The 21,152-nt window shown below is 44.6% G+C and overlaps 1 gene segment (V, D, J or C); it reads left to right on the top strand.

The window, feature by feature from the left end:
* The window catches only part of LOC132808807 (Ig heavy chain C region, membrane-bound form-like), a 57,262-nt gene extending 36,921 nt beyond the window's left edge, over positions 1 to 20,341 (top strand). Inside the window, 2 exon segments of the C gene segment in view lie at positions 12,884 to 13,042; positions 20,060 to 20,341. Coding sequence covers positions 12,884 to 13,042; positions 20,060 to 20,341 — 441 coding nt within the window.
* Positions 20,342 to 21,152: the final 811 nt, after the last annotated feature.

Here is a 21,152-nt window from a genome sequence, read left to right on the forward strand (position 1 = left end):
GGGTGGGGAGTAAATAGGTCAAATAAAGACTTGTCTGCACTGGGACAGAGGGGAAATATCCCAAATGCAAGGATTCAAGTTTAACTTCCTTATCTCGGAACAAGAAACTCAAGGTCTTTATACACGATTGCTAATTTAACCCTTACAAGCACAATTTGTAACTCAATGTTTGATTCAGAATCCGAACATAGTAATTTCTCATTATTCAAATTTACTGAAGGTTCATGTCATATTAGTCAGTATTGGCTGTTTTGTTGAAAAGAGAATTTTATTCCTTTTCCTTTCCTGCTCCTTCATCCATTCGCAGTTTACTGAAAGATCTGACCATAATAAACCCAGGAATAATTACAGGTCTCTGACCCAGAGCAGTGTAATCACCTCAGTATTTAGACTTCTGTTAATTGATGACATCAGTGAAATGGTGTGGATGTGATGCTGCCTGTATTGAATTTGCCATGAAAACACTTTATAAGCTTGATTCAAACAAATACCTATTACTAGGGAATGTGCCTGACTCCGTGGATACACATGACCTCTGGCCAACTTAAATTATAAAAAGTGCAAAGCATTCAATAGCGACATTGTATGGGAGATAGACCAAGGCAAGGAGACCAGGAGCCGATCCTAATCCATAGCCATATTTCTTCAAATATGTAGGCATATTTCATCAAATGTCACCAGACTCTGGAGACCCATGGCAATGATTTTGGAGGGAGTGAAGAATGGGGGGTGGGCAGGAAGAGGCTTGAATGTTCCCAACCCTTGTGCTTGAGCTTGTGATAAGAATAAGCAAAAAATAGTATAAAGAGAATATGTGAAACTTGTTCAGGGCCCTTATATAAGACATTTTTGCCAAATCTATTAGCCCCCTGTAGAGGTTACAATAAAGCTTTGTCTATGCTCTTGCTAGCATTTGAGTCGAGTCAATTTAACTTCCATGACACCAGCTACTTGACCCCTGCTGAGATATAACATAGGCCAGTGTCCAATAGGAATAATCTACTTCCAATAGGTTCCTAATGCCAGGCACGGACTTCTGTAGATGTTCTACTTGCATCCACTTTCGACTAATGTGCCTGAGGTCACAGCAATGGAAAATGTGAGTGATGTTGTGGGAAAGGAGAACGTGATATAGGTTAATTATAGCTCAAGGTCCTAAACCATAAGAAATAGGAATAGGAACAGACCATTTGGCTCATTAAGCCTGCTCCATCGTTCGTTAGGATCATTGCTGATACGACATTCCACACTATTTACTTTTCTGTATTTTCCTATTACCTCAATTCTCCTACTGCTCAAGAATTTATCTCAGCCTTAAATATAGACAGGGATGTTACTCCCACAGCTCTATGTAATGAGGAGTTCCAAAGACTCTCAAACCTAGGAACAAATTCCTCTGCATCTCAGTCTTAAATTGTCAACCCTTCATTATGAGACCATCCCCTCTGGTCCTCGACTCTCCCGTGAGGGATAATATCCTCTCAGCATTTACCCTGTCAAGTCCCTTAAGAACCCTATATGTTGCAATGAGATCATATCGCATTCTTCTAAATTCTCAGCCTGTTTAGCCTTTTCCTCTTGATCAGGGATCACCCACATCAATGTTCTGGAACTGCCTCCAATGAAATAATAGCTTTCCTTAAATATTGGGTCCAAAACTACTCACATGCAACTGTGAAGATGCTAAAAGAGGGAGAGATATGCACTTAGTCAAGGATAGTGGCAGAAAGGACATTTGAGGACTCAACTACTGAGGGAGCACGAGCTGAGGTAAGCAACAGTAAAGGAGAAAGCACTCTGTTGGGAGTTTTCTCTCGGCCTCCGAATAGTTCCAGTGATGTAGAGGAAAGGATACCAACGATAATTCTGGATAGCAGCAAGAGTAACAAGATTATTGTTACGGGGGATTTTAACTTTAAAAATATTGACTGGAAATACAATAGCTCGAGTACTTTAGATGGGTCAGTTTTTGTCCAATGTATACAGGATGGTTTCCTGACACAGTATGTAGACAAGCCAACAAGGGGCGAGACCACATTGGATTTGGTACTGGGTAAGGAACCCAGCCAGGTATTAGATTTGGAGGTAGGTGAGCACTTTGGTGACAGTGACCACAATTCGAGTTATGTTTACTTTAGTGATGGAAAGGGATAGGTATATGCGGCACTGTAAGAGTTATTGCTGGAGGACAGGCAATTATGATGCGACTAGGCAAGATTTAGGATGCATAGGATAGGGAAGGAAACTGCAGGGGTTGGGCACAGTTGAAATGTGAAGCTTTTTCAAGGAACAGCTACTGCGTGTCCTTGATAAGCATGTGCCTGTCAGGCAGGGAGGAAATTGTCGAGCGATAGAGCTATAGTTTTCTAAAAAGTTTGAATCTCGTGTCAAGAAGAAGAAAAAGGCTTCTATTAGGATGAGACACTTTAGGGCACTTTAGATTTACAAGTCAGCCAGAAAAGACCTAAAGAGAAGGCTAAGAACCACCAGTGTCCTCTAAAGCGTTCTCTGGGTATATCAGGAATAAAAGAATGACTGGAGAAAGATTAAGGCCAATCAAGAACCGGAGTTGGAAGTTGTGGGTGGAGTTTGAAGAGGTAGGGGAATTGCTAAATGAATATCTTTCATCAGTATTCACACTGGAAAAAGACAATATTGTCAAGGAGAATACTGAGAAACAGGCTACTAGATGGAATTCAGTTCACAAAGAGGAGGTGTGAGCAATTTTGGAAAGTGTGAAAATAGATGAGTCACCTCGGTCGGATGGGATTTATTCCAGGATTCTCTGGGAAGGCAGAGAGGAGATTGCAGAGCCTTTGGCTTTGATCTTTGTGTTGTCATTGTCTACAGGAATAGTGCCAGAAGACTGGAGGACAACTCCCTCTTGTTCAAGAAGGGGAATAGAGTCAACCCCGGTAATTATAGATCAGTGAGCCTTACTTCAGTTGTGGGTAAAGTGTCCGAAAAAGTCATAAGAGAAAGGATTTATAATTACCTAGAGAGGAATAAGTTGATTAGGGGTAGACAACACGGTTTTGTGAAGGGGAGATTGTGCCTCACAAATCTTCTTGAGTGCTTTAAGATGGTGACCAAACAGGTGGATCAGGGTAAGGTGGTTGATGTGGTTTTCAGTAAGGCGTTTGATACAGATCCTCATGGTATGCTATTGCAGAAAATAGCGAGGCACGGAATCGAGGGAAATTTAATGGTTTGTATCAGAAATTGGCTAGCTGAAAGACTGAAAATTGACTAGCTGAAAAGTGTTGGTTGATGGGAAAGGTTCATCCTGGAGTTCAATTACCAGTGGTGTAATGCAAGGATCTGTTTTTGTCACTTTTATAAATGACCTAGATGAAGGTGTAGAAGGATAGGTTAGTAAATTTATGGATGACACTAAGGTCAATGGGGTTGTGGACAGTGCCAAAGGATGTTGCAGGTTACAGAGGGACATACGTAAGCTGCAGAGCTGGGCTGAGGTGGCATATTGAGCTTAATGCAAAAACGTGAGGTGATTCACTTTGGAAGGAACAACAGGAAAACAGAGTACTGGGCTAATGGTAAGATTCTTGGTAGTGTAGCTGAGCAGATAGATCTCGGTGTCCATGTACATGGATCCCTGAAAGTTGGTACCCAGGTTGATAGGGTTGTTAAGTTGGCACTCAGTGTGTTAGCTTTAATTGGTAGAGGGATGGAGTTTCAGAGTCATGAGGTTGTGCTGCAGCGGTACAAAACTCTAGTGCGGCTGCACTTTGAGTATTACTTACAGTTCTGGTCACCGCATTATAGGAAGGATGTGGAAATTTTGGAAAGGATGCAGAGAAACTTTGCTAGGATGTTGCTTGTTATGGAGGGAAGGTCTTAAGAGGAAAGGCTGAAGTACTTGAGCTGTTTTCATTAGAGAGAAGGTTGAGAGGTGACTTAATTGAGACATACAAGATAATCAGAGGGTTAGATAGAGTGTACAGTGAGAGTTTTTCTTCTCAGATAGTGATGGCTGGCACAAGGGGAAATAGCTTTAAATTGGGGGTGATAGATATAGGACAGATGTCTGAGATAGTTTCTTTACTCAGAGAGGAGTAGGGGCGTAGAACACACTGCTTGCAATAGGAGTAGACTTGCCAACCTTTAGGGCATTAGAATGGGCATTGGATAACCATCTGGATGAAAATGGAATAGTGCAGGATAGATGGACTTCAGATTAGTTCCACAGGTCAGTGCAACATCAAGGGCCGAAGGGCCTGTACTGCACCATAATGTTCTATGTTCAATCTAAAGGTGTGGAGACATCACTTATTTGCATTCTGAGAGTGGACTTCACAATCAGCATGGATGTGGAGAGCATCGTGGAAGACCACCCCAGGAGACCAGCAGGAGGAAGTGCATCTAACTGGAGGAGCTGAGACATTTCTCATTTGCATTCTGGAAGTGGACTGTACGGTGTCACATCAAATAAACAAACAAAACATTGGACTTGGATTCTGCCAAAAAACGGAAGCAAAATCCACTCTTGTGTGCAAATACTAATAGGTAGATATATTTGAGAAACTGCCTCATTTATGTAACTATTAGTATTGCATATATAAGAAAAGTCTTTGGGTATTTGGACAGGTCAAAGTCCAATGTTGTGTTTGCTTATTTGATATGCAACTGTATAGAACTGAACCGCACTTGTGCCAATGTATTTATAAAGACATTATGAGATTTCTTATGAATAAATTTATTTTTGAAATTAAAAAAACTATTTTGGGAGTGGACTTTGCAGAGCATCGTGGACCAACCTGGTGTTAAGGAATGGTCAGCCCCCTTCCTCCTCTAACTAAAAGACAAAAGAGCAAGGTTCAGAAGAGAGGAGAGAGAGAGAACATCAGGAGAGTATTGATGGGACCGCATCAAGCCATCAACAATTGCAGACTGTTGGTACAATAGCTTGTGTATTGGGAGCTGTGCCAGTGAAGTGGACACCCGTTCAGAACAAAGCATAACCACTGAAATCACTGAAAACTGCAGACACCTGGGTTTAGGAGACTTTGCAGAGACAGAGATTGATGCTTGGGTGAACTCTGACAATGAAATTGAAACAGAGACATTCTCCGATGATCAAATCGTCAACGTAGTCACAGAGGAACAGCAGGACTGTATGAATGGTGTGGATAGTAAGGAAATTCTGATACCGGCACCACCTCCAGTTAATGAAGCTATTGACAGTTTGCGACTTTTCATGGAGTGGTATGAAACACAAGATGAAGTTGATGCTGTTAAATTGATGCATCTTCGTCACATGTTATTGTTTGGAAACAAAAAAGAGACAGCACTTCCTCAAACAACAGCCGCTGGATAATTTCTTCGGAAATAATAAATAAACTCCACCTCAATGATTTTTTTTAATTGTACAAGTACATAAAAAGTGATCTGAGTTGTAAAATGTCATGCATTTTTAAGCAATATGCAGTGTTTGTGAAGATTTTAGTGATCAAATGAAATAAACACACTGTTAGCATGCTTTTTAATGCAATTATGGGCAATGCAGCTTCAATTGTTTAACGTCAAATCAATTTACCGAATGATCAATTACCTGAATGAAAACCTGCTCGCCCAAGGACTTTGGATAATCGAGGTTCCACTGTAGAGGGATATGGATCCTGTGGGGGAATGCAATTGGGGGAAGGGAAATTACGATGCTGTAAGACAGGATTTGAGGAACATAAGTTGGGAGCATAGGCTGTCAGGGAAGGATGTGGTGGAAATGTGGAACTTTTTCAAGGAGCAGATACGACGTGTCCTTGATATGTATGTACCTATCAGGCAGGAAAGAAATGGTCGTGTGAGGGAGCCTTGGTTGACGAGGGAGGTTGAATGTCTAGTAAAGAGGAAGAAGGAGGCTTACATAAGGTTGAGGAAACAGGGTTCAGACAGAGCAGTGGATGGATACAGGATAGCCAGAAGGGACCTGAAGAAAGGGATTAGGAGAGCTAAGAGAGGGCATGAAAAATCCTTGGCGGATAGGATCAAGGATAACCCCAAGGCATTTTATGCGTATGTGAGAAACATGAGAATGACGAGAATGAGGGTAGGTCCGATCAAGGACAGTAGTGGGAGATTGTGTATTGAGTCGGAAGAGATAGGAGAGGTCTTGAATGAGTACTTTTCTTCAGTATTTATGAACGAGAGGGACCGTATTGTTGAAGAGGAGAGTGTGAAACGGACTGGTAAGCTAGAAGAGATACTTGTTTGGAAGGAAGATGTGTTGGACATTTTGAACAACTTGAGGATAGACAAGTCCCCCGGGCCTGACGGGATATATCCTAGGATTATGTGGGAAGCAAGAGAGGAAATTGCAGTACCGTTGGCAATGATCTTCACTGTCAACGGGGGTGGTACCAGGGGACTGGAGAGTAGCGAATGTTGTGCCCCTGTTCAAAAAAGTATCTGGAAAGACACTGCTTGATTAGGGACAACCAGCACGGATTTGTGAAGGGTAGGTCTTGCCTTACAAGTCTTATTGAATTCCTTGAGGAGGTGACCAAGCATGTGGATGAGGGTAGAGCGGTGGATGTAGTGTACATGGATTTTAGTAAGGCATTTGATAAGGTTCCCCATGGTAGGCTTATGCGGAAAGTCAGGAGGCATGGGATAGAGGGAAATTTGGCCAATTGGATAGAAAACTGGCTAACCTGGTCGAAGTCAGAGAGTGGTGGTAGATGGTAAATATTCAGCCTGGAGCCCAGTTACAAGTGGAGTTCCGCAGGGATCAGTTCTGGGTCCTCTGCTGTTTGTAATTTTTATTAATGACTTGGATGAGGGAGTCGAAGGGTGGGTCAGTAAATTTGCAGATGATACGAAGATTGGTGGAGTTGTGGACAGTGAGGAGGGCTGTTGTCGGCTGCAAAGGGACTTAGATATGATGCAGAGCTGGGCTGAGGAGTGGCAGATGGAGTTCAACCCTGCCAAGTGTGAGGTTGTCCATTTTGGAAGAACAAATAAGAATGCGGAATACAGGGTTAACGGTAGGGTTCTTAGTCAGGTGGAGGAACAGAGGGATCTTGGGGTCTATGTACATAGATCTTTGAAAGTTGCCACTCAGGTGGATAGAGCTTATAAGAAGGCCTATGGTGTATTAGCGTTCATTAGCAGAGGGATTGAATTCAAGAGTCGTGAAGTGATGTTGCAGCTGTACAGGACTTTGGTTAGGCCACATTTGGAGTACTGTGTGCAGTTCTGGTCGCCTCACTTTAGGAAAGATGTGGAAGCTTTGGAGAGGGTGCAGAGAAGATTTACCAGGATGTTGCCTGGAATGGAGAATAGGTCGTACGAGGATAGGTTGAGAGTTCTCGGCCTTTTCTCGTTGGAACGGCGAAGGATGAGGGGTGACTTGACAGAGGTTTATAAGATGATCAGAGGAATAGACAGAGTAGACAGTCAGAAACTTTTTCCCCGGGTACAACAGAGTGTTACAAGGGGACATAAATTTAAGGTGAAGGGTGGAAGGTATAGGGGAGATGTCAGGGGTGGGTTCTTTACCCAGAGAGTGGTGGGGGCATGGAATGTGCTGCCCGTGGGAGTGGTAGAGTCAGAATCATTGGCGACTTTTAAGCGGCAATTGGATAGGTACATGCATGGGTGCTTAATCTAGGATAGATGTTCGGCACAACATCGTTGTCCGAAGGGCCTGTTCTGTGCTGTATTGTTCTATGTTCTGTGAGGACGGTTTTAGTATAGAAGGGCGAAATGAGTTGGCGCAGACTTGGAGAGCTGAAGGGCCTTGTGGCCAGGCAGGCCACTCAAAATGGTGGACTTATGAGAAATGGACAATAAGTGAGGCATGCTGGGAAATTGAGACAAGCTTTAACCAAAAGTGCAGAATCCAGGCAGACTGCAGCTACAGACAGACAGTATACAATTGACTCAGCAGCTGTAGACAATACAATCTACACTTGAATTTCAATTGAGTTGAATTTACCTGAATACCATCCCCAGGACAACTGGAAAAATTAAGCTGTTTACCATACGCAGGGGTGCCTTAGCCCTTACTTAGAGATGGCTTCCTGATCAATGTATTGGTGGATGCTGAAGTCTTTATACCCTTTTGGGAGAATCCTCAAAGTGTAAGGATCATTGCAAGACCATCCTCAGGAGCGGTAACCTGAGACCAACCACGTGAAGACACGCCTGAAACCAGCAGGAGAAGATGACTAGATGATCATCATCATGTAGATTATAGAACATAGAGAACATAGAACATAGAACAATACAGCGCAGAACAGGCTTTTCGCCCCTCGATGTTGCACCGACCTGTGAACTATTCTCAGCTCGTTCCATTATCCCAAAATCATCCATGTGCTTATCGAAGGATTGTTTAAATCCCTAATGTGGCTGAGTTGACTACATTAGCAGGTAGGACATTCTACACCCTTACCACTCTCTGCGTAAAGAACCTGCCTCTGACATTTGTTTTAATTCTATCACCCTCAATTTGTAGTTATGCCCCCTTGTACACGCTGACGTCAGCATCCTAAGGTTAATTAGAGTTAAGCTAAAGCACAAGACAGTTCATTAGATTTATAGTGTAAATTGTTAGTTTGCATTTTGTTAATATCGTATTAATTGTGATAAGCCATAGCCTATCTACACCTAAGTGCCAAAGCTGCCTTTGGTCAACATCCCTTCATAACAAAATGTTACCTATCACAGATTGAAAATCAACTAATCTAACATTCACTGCCATTTGAGAAAAAAGTTCTAAATATCTCCCACCTTGTATGTAGAAGTGCTTTTGAACATCTCTCCTGAGTGGTCAGGCCCTAATTCTCAGACTATGTACCCTAATTCTAGAATCCCCAATCAGTAGAAATAGTTTATCTTAATTTACTCTGTCGTTTCCTGGTAATATCATAATGACCTTAATCAGATCATCCTTTAACCTTCTAAATTCTCAAGAAAATTTCAAGTAATAATCCGCTCAATGAAGCCCAGTTTGGGTTTCACTAGGGCCACATAGGTCCCTGACCTCATTACAACCTTGGTTCAAACATGGAGGTGAAGCCAAAGTGATAGCCCTTGACATCAAGACCATGTTCAATTGTGTGTGGCATCAAGGAGCTGTAGGAAAACTGGAATATGAGGGGTGGATGGCAAATTCTCTGCTGGGTAAAGTCATACCAGGCACCCAGGATGCAACAACATGAACTGCACAAATTCACCAAAGATCCTTAGTCTGCACTTATAATCGAGGGAACATCATTAATGGTGCAGCTGAAGATGGTTGGGCTTCAGACACTACACTGAGGAACTCCTGAAGACACGTCCTGGAGCTGAGGTGACTGGCCTCCAACAATCACAATCAAATTCATATGTGCCTAACATGATTCATCATGTAAAACCACTTTCTTCAAGAATGACAAGGGCAGCAGATTCATGGGAACACCAACACCAGCAAGTTCCCCTCCAAACGACTCGCCATCCAGGATTGGAAAAATATTATTATTTGTTCAGTCACTGGATCAAAACCCTGGAATTTCTTCCCTAAGTGCATTGTGGATTCACCAACAGCTTATGGACCTTTTATTCATTTGTAGTATGTGGGCATCACTGGCTGGCCAGCATTTTATGCCTGTCCCTAGATGTCGTTGAGGAGGTGGTGGTGAGTTGCCTTCTTGAACCACTGCAGTTCACCTGTTGTAGGTTGACCTACACTGACATGAGGAAGGGAATTCCATGATTTTAACCCAATGACAAGGAAGAAAAGGCAATGTATTTCCAAGTCAGACTATTAAGTGGACGTTAAGAAGGGAACTTGAAGGTGATGGTGCTGCTCTTCTCCTTTGAGATACAAGTGGTCATGATTTTGGAAGGTGATGTCTGAGGATCTCTGGTGAATTTCTGCAGTGCATCTTGTTGACAGTACACACTACTGCTATTGAGCATAAGTGGCAGAGGGAGTGGATGTAAAGCCAATGAAGCAGGCTGTTCTGTCCTGGATGATGTCAAGCTTTTTCAGCATTGTGGGAGCTGCACTCATCCAGGAAAGTTGCCCTCCAACTGACTCTGGACTTGTGCCATATTGATAATGATCAGGCTTTGGGAGTCACAACCTGAGTTACTTGCCACACGATTCCTAATCTCTGATCTGCTCCGATAGCCACTGTGTTTGTGTGACAAGTCCAGTTGAGTTCCTGGTCAATGGTAACGCCTAGGATGTTGATAGTTGGGGATTTGGTGATGATAATACAATTGAATACCAGGGGATGATGGTCAGATTGTCTTTATTGGTAATGGTTGTAGCCCTGCATTTGTTTAGTGTAAATATTACTTATCACTTGTCAGCCTGATTCTGGAAATTGTCCAGATCTTGTTGCATTTGAACATGGACTATTCAGTATCTGAGGAGTCGCCAATTCCAACCACTCTACAATCATCAGTGAACATCCCCACTTCTGACCTTATGATGGATGAACCAGCAACATCAACTGCAGCAATTCAAGAAGGCATACTACCACCGTCTTCACAAAGGCATCTCGGGTGGGATAATAAGCGCTCACCAGTCGACAAAGCTTACATCCCATGAGTGAATAAACTACAAGTCTCATTCTTGTAAACATATTTTGTACTCACTACAAGCCAATGTATCCTTCCTAAGACCTGATGCCCAAATCTGTTCTCAGTACTCCAGGTAAGGTTCGAACAGTTTTGAATACTCACAGCGTAACTTCTGCATCCTTGTACTGTCTTCCTCTCGTTATAAAAGCTGGCATTTGTTTGATTATAATTTTTTTCTGCATCTATTCATGGCATTTTAAAGATCTATTCACCTAAAACCAAAGTCTCTTTGGACTTCCACTATACTTAACTTCATACCATCTTGAAAAACATCATGATCTATCCTCCTTCAGTCCAAAATTGATACCTCACACTCACACTGAACTCTCTCTATCACAGTTTTGCCCATCCACCTAGTCTATGAATATCCCCTTGTAATTTTATGCCATCATGTACACCAGTGTTTCTCAACGGGGGCGGAAGTGCCTCCTGAGGGGCGTTTCCCTTCCTTCGGTCGGCGTTGAAGTCAAAGGGGACGGCAAGGGGTCACTGAACGACTTTGTAGAGAGCTTACCAATCAATTGGAAGACTGCCATGTCCTTGAAGGACATTGCTGGGTGCAGATGGACAGTCGCATAACACGAGTCTGTTATTTTCCTGCACCCATGGAGGAGTGCGCTCTGACTGGTTCCTGAGCTATTATTGATAGTCTTTTCCGTGAATAGCAAACCATTTGAACTCGTTCGCAGTTGGCACTGATTCTACTGCTGAGATCAATATCACCTAACTCGTGTCGCTTCTAAGATGGCATTCTGCTCGAGTGGCAGAATGAATGCACATTATAGCTAATTAGCCAATCAAATTTTGCCACTTGTCTGAGCGTCTTAAAATAATTGTGATAAGGTAATATCCATGATTCCATTAGGGTATTCGAGCGACAGTGTAAAAATGGCCTCATTGAGTAAGAAAAAGTGGAGTATAGCATGCAGTATAGTATGGACTATTTGTGATATGGCTTTATTCAATCTCTATCTAATAAACAATTACCACTGTGCTTGCTCTGTCTGTGAACAAAGTTTTTCCAATGAGGCCATGAAGCCTTCCTATCTTATTAAACATTTGGAAAAGAAATAGTGACAAAAAGGACGAAGATTTGGCATATTTTCAAGCATTAAGAATAAATTCAATCAACAACCAACGATTTCCATTGCTTTTTCAAAGATAGGAGCCACAAATGTGGATGGCCTTGTGGCATCATACAACATAGCGAAGCTAATTGCAAAATGTGGTAAACCTCATTCCGTGGGTGAATTGTTGGTGCTTCCAGCTATTGCCAAAATATTATCAACTGTGCTACATCAGGAACTATCAATGACTATCAAGCATATTCTTCTTGCACCTTCCGTGAGAAGGTGCATCGATGAAATGGCCTCAAATCTTGAGGATAAATTATCTTCCCTTTTGATATCGAAAGAAACTGATTGATGAAAGTACTATATGTGAATTCAAGCTTTACTTTTGGGAGGCGTTGCATGATTTCAAGGATAAGAAGGGGGCTTTGAATAGGGAAAGGTTGAGAGACACTGATGTACATGTCTATAATGCCATCTAATATGCATTGAAGCTGTCACCTAGATAGGAGACAAAAATGTCTGCAAATCAACTTCCCAGCTCAGCGATCATACCCACAACCATGGCAACAGGCACCTGAGCTACAAATCTTTACACCAACCTTGAATACCTAACATTGTGTCATCAGCAAATTTGGATATATGGCCATTGTGTCATTGTCCGATTAATCAATAAATAATGAATAACTGAAGCCAAACACAGATCCCAACAGGACACCACTGGTCACATCCTGCCAAATCTGAGTTCCTATCCATTATCCATCCATGTCAGTAATTTGCCTTCAATTTCATAGGTTTCTGACTAAGACTATTATGTGGGATTCATCAAATGCCTCCTGGTAGTCCATGTAAGCACTGCCTCTGTTGACATTGCCATGTCCGACCTCAGTCATCTCGTCAAACAATTCAGAAGTTTGTCAGGCATGACCTACGTGTCATGACGCTCATTGATTAACTTAAAAATGTACAAGATATTCAGTGACCCCATCCCTGATGATAAACTCCAACACTTAGACTAACTGCTCAGTGTGTCCCTGGTTTTCCTCGGAGTGGTGTTATTTTCCGATCGAGAATACTCTGCAATGATTATAATGAGGGAATTTCCTTTAACACACTCGGATGGTAACGAGCAAATCCCGGGGATCTCCACTCTTTAAATCCATTACCTCCCTTATTACCAGAGTTCTCCTGATAACTGACCGACTTAATCCTAAACCCAGCGCCGCTCAACAACCGCTGCCACTGCCGGCTCTCGGCAAGGAACGTCAGGCGGGGGAAGGCATTTACTGCGCATGTTCCCTCCCAGGCCACCACCTACTGCGCATGCTCTGGCCAAGAGCGGGAAGGTTAAACGGTTCAACGGAAAGTTCTGGAACGTGGTGAGTGACGTCATCAGGGCTGGGTGTGGTCGCGAGGGAAACGTGTCTGCTCCAGTCAGTGAGATGTCAGGGTGAGCTCCTGAGGAGGGGGCAAGGGGGAGGCTGGTTTCCACTCCAACCAGCACAATATTGTGTAGTCGGTGGGGTGTGAGGGAGAGAAGGTCAGGGTCAGTGTGGGCTCTGAGGAAGATGTTGAGTTGGGTTCAGATCAGATGAGGGTTGTGGAGGAGTCTGGATGGGGTGGGGGGTGTGAGTTGGAATGGGGGAGTGGGATGGGAATGTTGCTCTGGAGCCCAGAGATAAAGTGGATTTCGCGATTACCAAACAGTTGGAGAACGTTTTTCAACTCGGAACTTTTTGTTGTGTAATTATTAAGCTTGAGTAAGTTAGAATCCTCTGAAAGTTAAAGTTTCCAGTTGCACAGAGATTACCCTGACAGAATTTTCAATTTTTCAGGAAATTCCCTTGGCTTCAGCCACATCTCCAAAAATTCCATAGACCCCACAGTGCAATTACAATTTATACTGCTTCAGTGACTAGCGAGAGATTTATATAAAACAAACCCTGTAGATGTTGGAATCTGAAGTAGACAAACAGGAGGCTGGAAGAACACAGCAAACCAGGCAGCTTCGGGAGGTGGAGAAGTCAATGTTTCAGGTATAACCCTTCTTCAGGACCTGGGTGGGGGTAAGGGGTGCTACAGATAGAGAGGGAGGTAGTTGGGGTCCTAGCTCCCATCCTTGCGGTGTCTTCACCATTCCTCCAGACCTTCCCCTCACTAGGGACGAATGTGTCGTCGTCACTAAAGGCCTCACCTTTATCCCTCTACGGTCCCAGTTTAATGAGTTCGACACAAGCTGCAACCTTGAATGTTTCTTCCTCTGCCTCTGTATTGACTGTTTTTAACCGAGACACCTGCACATCCACGGGGAACCCTCTTGTCCCGCCTTCACCACACCACATCCATGGACACCCCATGCTGGCCTGTTACCTGTGCTTGACCTCTTCATTTCAAACTGCTACCATGACATTGACTGCCTCAACTTGTCCAACCACCTCACTCACTCCAACCTCTTTCCCTCTCAACATACAGTCCTCCACTCCTTCCGCTCCAACCCCAACCTCACCATCAAACCTGCGGGCGGGGGGGTGGTGGGATTCATAGTAGTCGTGTGGTGCACTGACCTCTACACTACTGAAGCCAGGCACCAACTTGCAGACTCCGCCTCCGACCGTCCCCTTGCTCACTATCTCACTTTCCATCACCAAGCCATCATCCCCCGGACCATCCACAATCTCATCATCTCTGGGGATCACCCGTCCACAGACTCCAACCTCATTGTCCATGAACCCTGCACTGCCTGATTCCACCTCCTTCCTAAGACACTCAAACCTGACTGCCCTGGTCGACCCATTGTCTCAACCTGCACTTGTCCCACTGAACTAATGGACCACCAAACGGACCCCACCACCAGAAATATATTTCCCGCCCCACTCTTATCAGCTTTCCAAAAAGACCATACCTTCCGTGACTCCCTCGTCAGGTCCACATCCCCTACCAGCCTACACCCCACTCCTGGCCCTGTTTCCTGCCACCACAGGAAGTGCAAAACCTATGGCCGCACCACTCCCCTCGCCTCCATCCAAGGCCCCAAGGGATTCTTCCACATCCGTCAAAAATTTAACTATACCTCTACCAGCAACATCTACTGCATCCGTTGCACCCGGTGTGGTCTCCTCTACATCAGGGAGACAGGATGTTTTCTTGTGGATCGTTTCGGAGAACATCTCTGGGACACCTGCATGCACCAACCTCATCGTCCCGTGGCTGTACACTTCAACTCCCTCTCCCACTCCATCAAGGGCATGCAGGTCCTGGGCCTTCTCCACTGCCATACCATTACCAGCCGAAACCTGGTGGAGAAACGCCTCATATTCCGCCTTGGGACCCTGCAACCATATGGGATAAATGTGAAAGGGGATTTGGGGCATGGGTGGGCAGGTTATTTGAAATTGGAGAACTGTGTTGAGTTCTCTAGGCTGTAGGCTGCCCAGGTAGAAGATGCAGTGTTCCCCTGATTCACTGCGACAATGGAGGTCGAGAATTAACGCGTAAGGGAGGGAGTGGGAGGCGGAATTGAAATGGATGGTGAGTAGGGGCCAGGCTGACCCTTATTTTACTTTGTTTGGTCCCACCAATGTAGAGAGTACCACATCAGGAGCACTGGATGCAGTAAACTAGATTGAATAGAAGTTCACCTGCAAGGACTGTTTGGGGCCCTGGATGGAGGTGAGGGAAAAACTGGCAAGTGTTGCATCTTTTACAGTTCTGGGGTGGATATATTAGATGGGTTTGGTGGGAGTGTGATGTGACCCAATGATTGGTGATGGGAACTGCCCTAGTGGAAAGAAGAGAGGAGTAGGGAGAAGAACACTTTCTGGGTAATGAGGTTTATTTGGAGATGGTGGAGGATGATATGTTGGATGTGGAGACTGATGAGTTGGAAATTGAGGACAAGGGGAACCATTTCTTTGTTTGGATGGGATGGGCTTTAGAGCAGTCAAGTGGGGAATGAAGGAAATGCAGTGGAAGGCTGTCTGGATGAACGAGGAGGAAAGAAATCATTGTTTGAAATAAGAGAGCATCTTGGATGTTTGGGAGTGGAACATCATGTCAGAGCAAATGTGATGGAGATGGAGGAATTGGAATAATGGGAATGGAATTCTTACAGGAGGAGGTTCAGTCTAGGTAATTACAGGAGTCTGTGGATTTATTGTAAATGCTAGTCTGTAAATGTACTGGAGATGGAAGCAGAGAGTTCAAAAAAGGGGAGGGAGCTGTCTGAGATAGACAAAGTGAATTTGAGGGCAGGGTGGAAGTTGACGATAAAGCCCAGTTCAGCCTGGGTGCAGGATGCAACACTGCAATCATTAATGTAATGGCAGAAGAGTTGGGGAACAGTACTGGTGTATGTACTGAAGAGGGACGCTTCGCGACGCCTGACAAAGAGGCAGGCATAGCTAGGACCCACGCAAGTGCCTGTGGTGCCCCCGTGGATTTGAGGAAAGTGGGGAAAAGTTGATTGAAAAGTTATTGAGTGTGAGGCGGAAGAAGGTATTGATGGTGGGGGTCGGGGGGGTACTAATTGGGTCTGTTGGAGAGGAAATAAGCTGAGGACCTCCAGGCTGTCCTTGTCAGGTATGGATTTGTAAAAGGACTATCTGTCCATAGTGAAGATGAAGTGCTGGATGCGAGGGAACAGGAAGTTTCCAAAGAGGTAGAGGGAGTGGTTTGTGTCTTGGCTATAGGTGGGAAATGCCTGCACCAAGGGGGAGAGAATGGAGTTTGGTGAGATTGGAGCATGGAGACGATGAGCTGGCTGTGGTAGTTGGGCTTGTGGATCCATTTTGGCAGCTTAGGTATGCTATTTAGAAAGGGATAGTCTTACAAATAGTGACGTTGCCAAGAAGTAGCCTTTTGGAAGTGAAAACACGGATTTCATTGTTTAAAGTCTTGGCAAAGAATAATCCCCAGTGAGACGTGTTGCTGACATGTGCAGCGTTCCGATACTCTACCAGTGTCTGGCTCACCGATGGCTCAACAGGGAGGACTGTCCGATTAGTGTACGTTTCCCAGACTTCAGCTGATGCCAAATGAAGATGCATCGCATAGAGAAACAAAGTTTGGCAGGAATCTTTGTGTGAGAACGTTCAATCAATACCTTTCTACGCATACATTTGAAACAGTAATGGACCCAAACCCTTGTTAAGATGAGCTGAAGAGGACAGGGCCATCCCACTTCTAGGTTCTGGTCAAATTCAGCCGTGAGCTGTTATTAAGTGCATACAACTACAAGTTGGAACACCAAGCAGGCGGTCAAGTGGTTAATGCCTGAAGCCAACTCCCAATAATGGATACACTGGAAAAGTCTGTTCTGGTTTTAAACTTTCTGCACACCCTTCCAGTCATCTCTGACAATTTCCGATTAGAACAAGGTCCCGTACTGGTGAGAAAAAAGAAACAACTGCAGTATTAGAAACGAAAAGATCATCATAAGCAGGATTGAATCGTTTGTGGATCTGGTGAGATCAGATGGCCACTGAAAACTGCATACTAATATGGGGAACAAGGCTGAAAAATGTGTTGCTAGAAAAGTGCAGCAGGTCAGACAGCATCAAAGGAGCAGGAGAATCGACGTTTCAGGCATAAACCCTTCTTCAGCTCCAGCAGGGTCATCCTGTGATTTCCAAAATTAGGATGTTGATAAGAATTTATGTTTGGTGGCCAGGATTGGATGCTGTGATAGCCATGTTGGTGGGGCAGTCGCCTGAGTGCCAATAGGGACAAGAATTGACTGGCCAGATATAACCTGGATTCAGTTATATTTTGACTATGCCATCGCATCGCCTTGCCTCACGTCTCTGCACATCGCATCGCGTCGCGTCACATATCGCATCGCCCCTCCCCTCCCCTCGGCTGAGCCCCCCCCCCGCCAGGATCCCAGTTTGGCTTTCAGCCAGAGAGTGATCCATTGAATATGATTTTCACTGCAGTATATGGCCTTCTGGGATCTTTAAAAAGGCCTTTAACATCATCAATCGGGAAGCATTTCTGGAGCATTCTTCGTCGCTTTCGTTGCACCATGATGTTTGTCACCATCCTTCACCTGCTCCACAATGATGTATAATTCATCAAAATGACAAACAACTTCAACACCTACCCATTCACCCTCTGAACCGGTGTCGAGCAGGGTATGTCATCACCGCAACACTTCTGAATCTACCTCGCTGCACAACTTCACTTCCGACAAGCTGCCCATGTTTGATCCAAGGGGGCTTTAGTTGTGGTTCTGAACCATTGCTGTCCCAGATGCTCTTAGTGGGGATCAGTGTGAGTGATGTCTTATTTTTAGTTGAAATATACAAGTGTACTTTCTCTGAATTTTAAACCGTTATTCTTCATTTCCCAGGAGTTTTCAATTTGCGACAGAGCAGAGATTTATTTAATTGAAAAGAACATTTAATTAATTAGTTTTTTATTTGGTTGAAAAGAACAAATGCTGGCGAACTCAGCAGGTCAGAGAACATCCACGAGAGAGGGCAGCTAGTATTTCAAGACCAAATGAGTCCTCATTAGAGCTGTTCATGTGTTGTTTAATTTGCTTGAGAATATTTTTATTTTGGCCCCCTGTAGCCCCTGCCCACAAGTGGTTGGTGGGGCAGGGGAAGCCAGTTTTTGCCTGTTAAACAAAAAAGGCACTATTGCTCTGTGGAAAGCCAGAAATAAATAAACCAAGTGAAAGCAGTTTAATTTCTGTTTTGAATATGCACAACATTTTTCCTGGTGATGTGTCTGTTCCAGGAATGTCTGATGCAGGCAGTATCAGGGGATCTTGGTTTTATTTTTTCATTTGCATTTTTGGTTTTAAAAGAGTTGGAGGGTTGTTTTGCAGACTGGAGGCCGGTGACAAATGCAGGGATTGGTACTGGGTGTAATGCCATTTTTCATTTCGGTAAAGGATTGGAATGTGAATATGAATGTGAATGTTCAACTGCATCAGGAAATTCAATGCCGGCCACAAAACTCCTCTTTGCGCGTGAGGCAGTTTACTACATTGGACAAAATGTGCTGTTTAAACCATTGGAATGGCATGCATGGGGAAGGGGCATGGTCGAAGTAAAAGGAGAAAGTGAGGACTGCAGATGCTGGAGATCAGAGCTGAAAAAGCGCAGCAGGTCAGGCAGCATCCAAGGAGCAGGAGAATTGACGTTTTGGGCATAATCCTTCTTCAGGAATCAGTAATGAAGAAGGGCTTATGCCCGAAGCGTCGATTCTCCTGCTTCTTGGATGCTGCCTGACCTGCTGTGCTTTTCCAGCAACACATTTTTCAGCTCATGGTCGAAGTTAAGGGCAGGTCCCATGATGTCGGAGAGGCGGTCCTGAACAAATGTGAGGATCTCATGATAGCTGTAACCCGCAAGTGGCCAAGGGCACGGCATAACCAGCTCCTCAGAACATGTGGCAAGGATGTTCTTGCCTGTGGGTTCTCCTCATCCTGCCAGTGTAGAAGATTTGAGGGCAAATGTGGCAGCCTTGATGCCATTACCAACTGCAGAAGAAGACAAATTTCTGCTGTGATGCAAATGGTGGTTGACAGTCCAGCATGTGGCGACAGGAACCAAGCTAGAGTCTGAGGAAAAAATGAGGTCTGCAGATGCTGGAGATCAGAGCTGAAAATGTGTTGCTGGAAAAGCGCAGCATCCAGATGATTAGGGGTTTAGATAGGGTAGATACTAAGAACCTTTTACCGCTAATGAGTCAGGTGTTACTAGGGGACATAGCTTTAAATTAAGGGGTGGTAGGTATAGGACAGATGTTAGGGGTAGATTCTTCACACAGCGGGTTGTGAGTTCATGGAATGCCCTGCCCGTATCAGTGGTGAACTCTCCTTCTTTATGGTCATTTAAGCGGGCATTGGATAGGCATTTGGAAGTTATTGGGCTAGTATAGGTTAGGTAGGATTCGGCGCAACATCGAGGGCCGAAGGGCCTGTACTGCGCTGTATCCTTCTATGTTCTATGTTCTATGTTCTATGAACAGAAAATTCGACGTTTCGGGCATAAGCCCCTCATCATTCCTGCCTGACGTGCGCTTTTCCAGCCACACATTTTCAGTTCGAGTCTGAGGAAGTTGACCTAGTGGGAAAATGGTTATGGCTGGTCACCTTGTCCAATCAGGGAGTCCTGATTGGCAGATATGTCAGGGGTCCTGCTCGATGAGTCATCTCTATGAAAGCCAGGTCAGTGTTGTGTACTGTGCATGTGGAAATTCTTGAATTGCATCCAGTGGCATATTGCACTCAAGGAGTTCAGTTATCGCCTAGCCTTGATGAAAAGGCAAACCTCCAGCTCAACAACAAAGCTGCAGGTGCAAGTGGTATTCCCCCTGAAGCATTGAAGTGTGGAGGCACTGAGCTCCCAGTGTAACTGTATGTCCTTGTGTGCCCTATGTAAAAGGAGGAGAGGATCCCAAGGGGGCTCCCAGATGCAAAAGTTATTAGCATTGTCAACAAAGGGAACGTGTCAAACTGTGGTAACTGCAAGGTCAAATCCCTGATGTCAACCATTGGAAAACTCATCGCCAAGGTCCTTTTCAAGTGGCTCCTCCCTGCGTTTGAGGAACTCCTCTCTGGAGTCTCAGTGTGGCTTTGGCCCCAGAAAGTTACAATGGACATGTTTTTCACTGCTGTCTTGGACCCTCATGGAGCTTTGACACAATTAATTGAGAAGCATTTGTGAAGTGTTCTTCTCCAATTTAGTTGCAGTCTTTGGTCTGATCCACAACAAAGTGTAAGTCATTATAATGGCAAACAGGGTCACCACCTGCCCATTTCCCCCTCTGAACCAGTGTCGAGCAGGGCCAAGTCATCACCTGAACACTGTTCTGAATCTGTGTTGCTGCAGGATCTCAATGCTGACAAGCTGACAACTTTTGACCCAATAGGACTTTAATTGTAGTCCTACATTGTCGCTGTCCCAGAAGCTCTTGATGGGGATCAGTGTGAGCTGTAAGTTATGTACAGCTGTACTTCCTCTCGATTTTATGCATCATTGTTCCTTTCCATGGAGTGTTCAATCATGACGGCACGGTGGCACAGTGATGGGCGGCACGGTGGCACAGTGGTTAGCACTGCTGCCTCACAGCGCCTGTAGACCCGGGTTCAATTCCCGACTCAGGCGACTGACTGTGTGGAGTTTGCACGTTCTCCCCGTGTCTGCGTGGGTTTCCTCCGGGCGCTCCGGTTTCCTCCCACAGTCCAAAGATGTGCTCAGGTGAATTGGCCAAGCTAAATTGCCCGTAGTGTTAGGTAAGGTGTAATATGTAGGGGTATGGGTGGGTTGCGCTTCGGCGGGTCGGTGTGGACTTGTTGGGCTGAAGGGCCTGTTTCCACACTGTAAGTCTAATCTAAAATGACAGTGCAGAGAGGATTCATTTATTCAGTTGAAAAGAACAAATGCTGGAGGTCGCAACAGGTCAGACAGCATCCATGACAGAGAGAGCAAGCTAAGACTTTGAGTCTAGCTGACTCCTCATCAGAGCTGTTCATTT

The sequence above is a fragment of the Hemiscyllium ocellatum genome (assembly GCF_020745735.1).
Source record: "Hemiscyllium ocellatum isolate sHemOce1 chromosome 40 unlocalized genomic scaffold, sHemOce1.pat.X.cur. SUPER_40_unloc_1, whole genome shotgun sequence".
Classification (NCBI taxonomy): Eukaryota; Metazoa; Chordata; class Chondrichthyes; order Orectolobiformes; family Hemiscylliidae; genus Hemiscyllium; species Hemiscyllium ocellatum.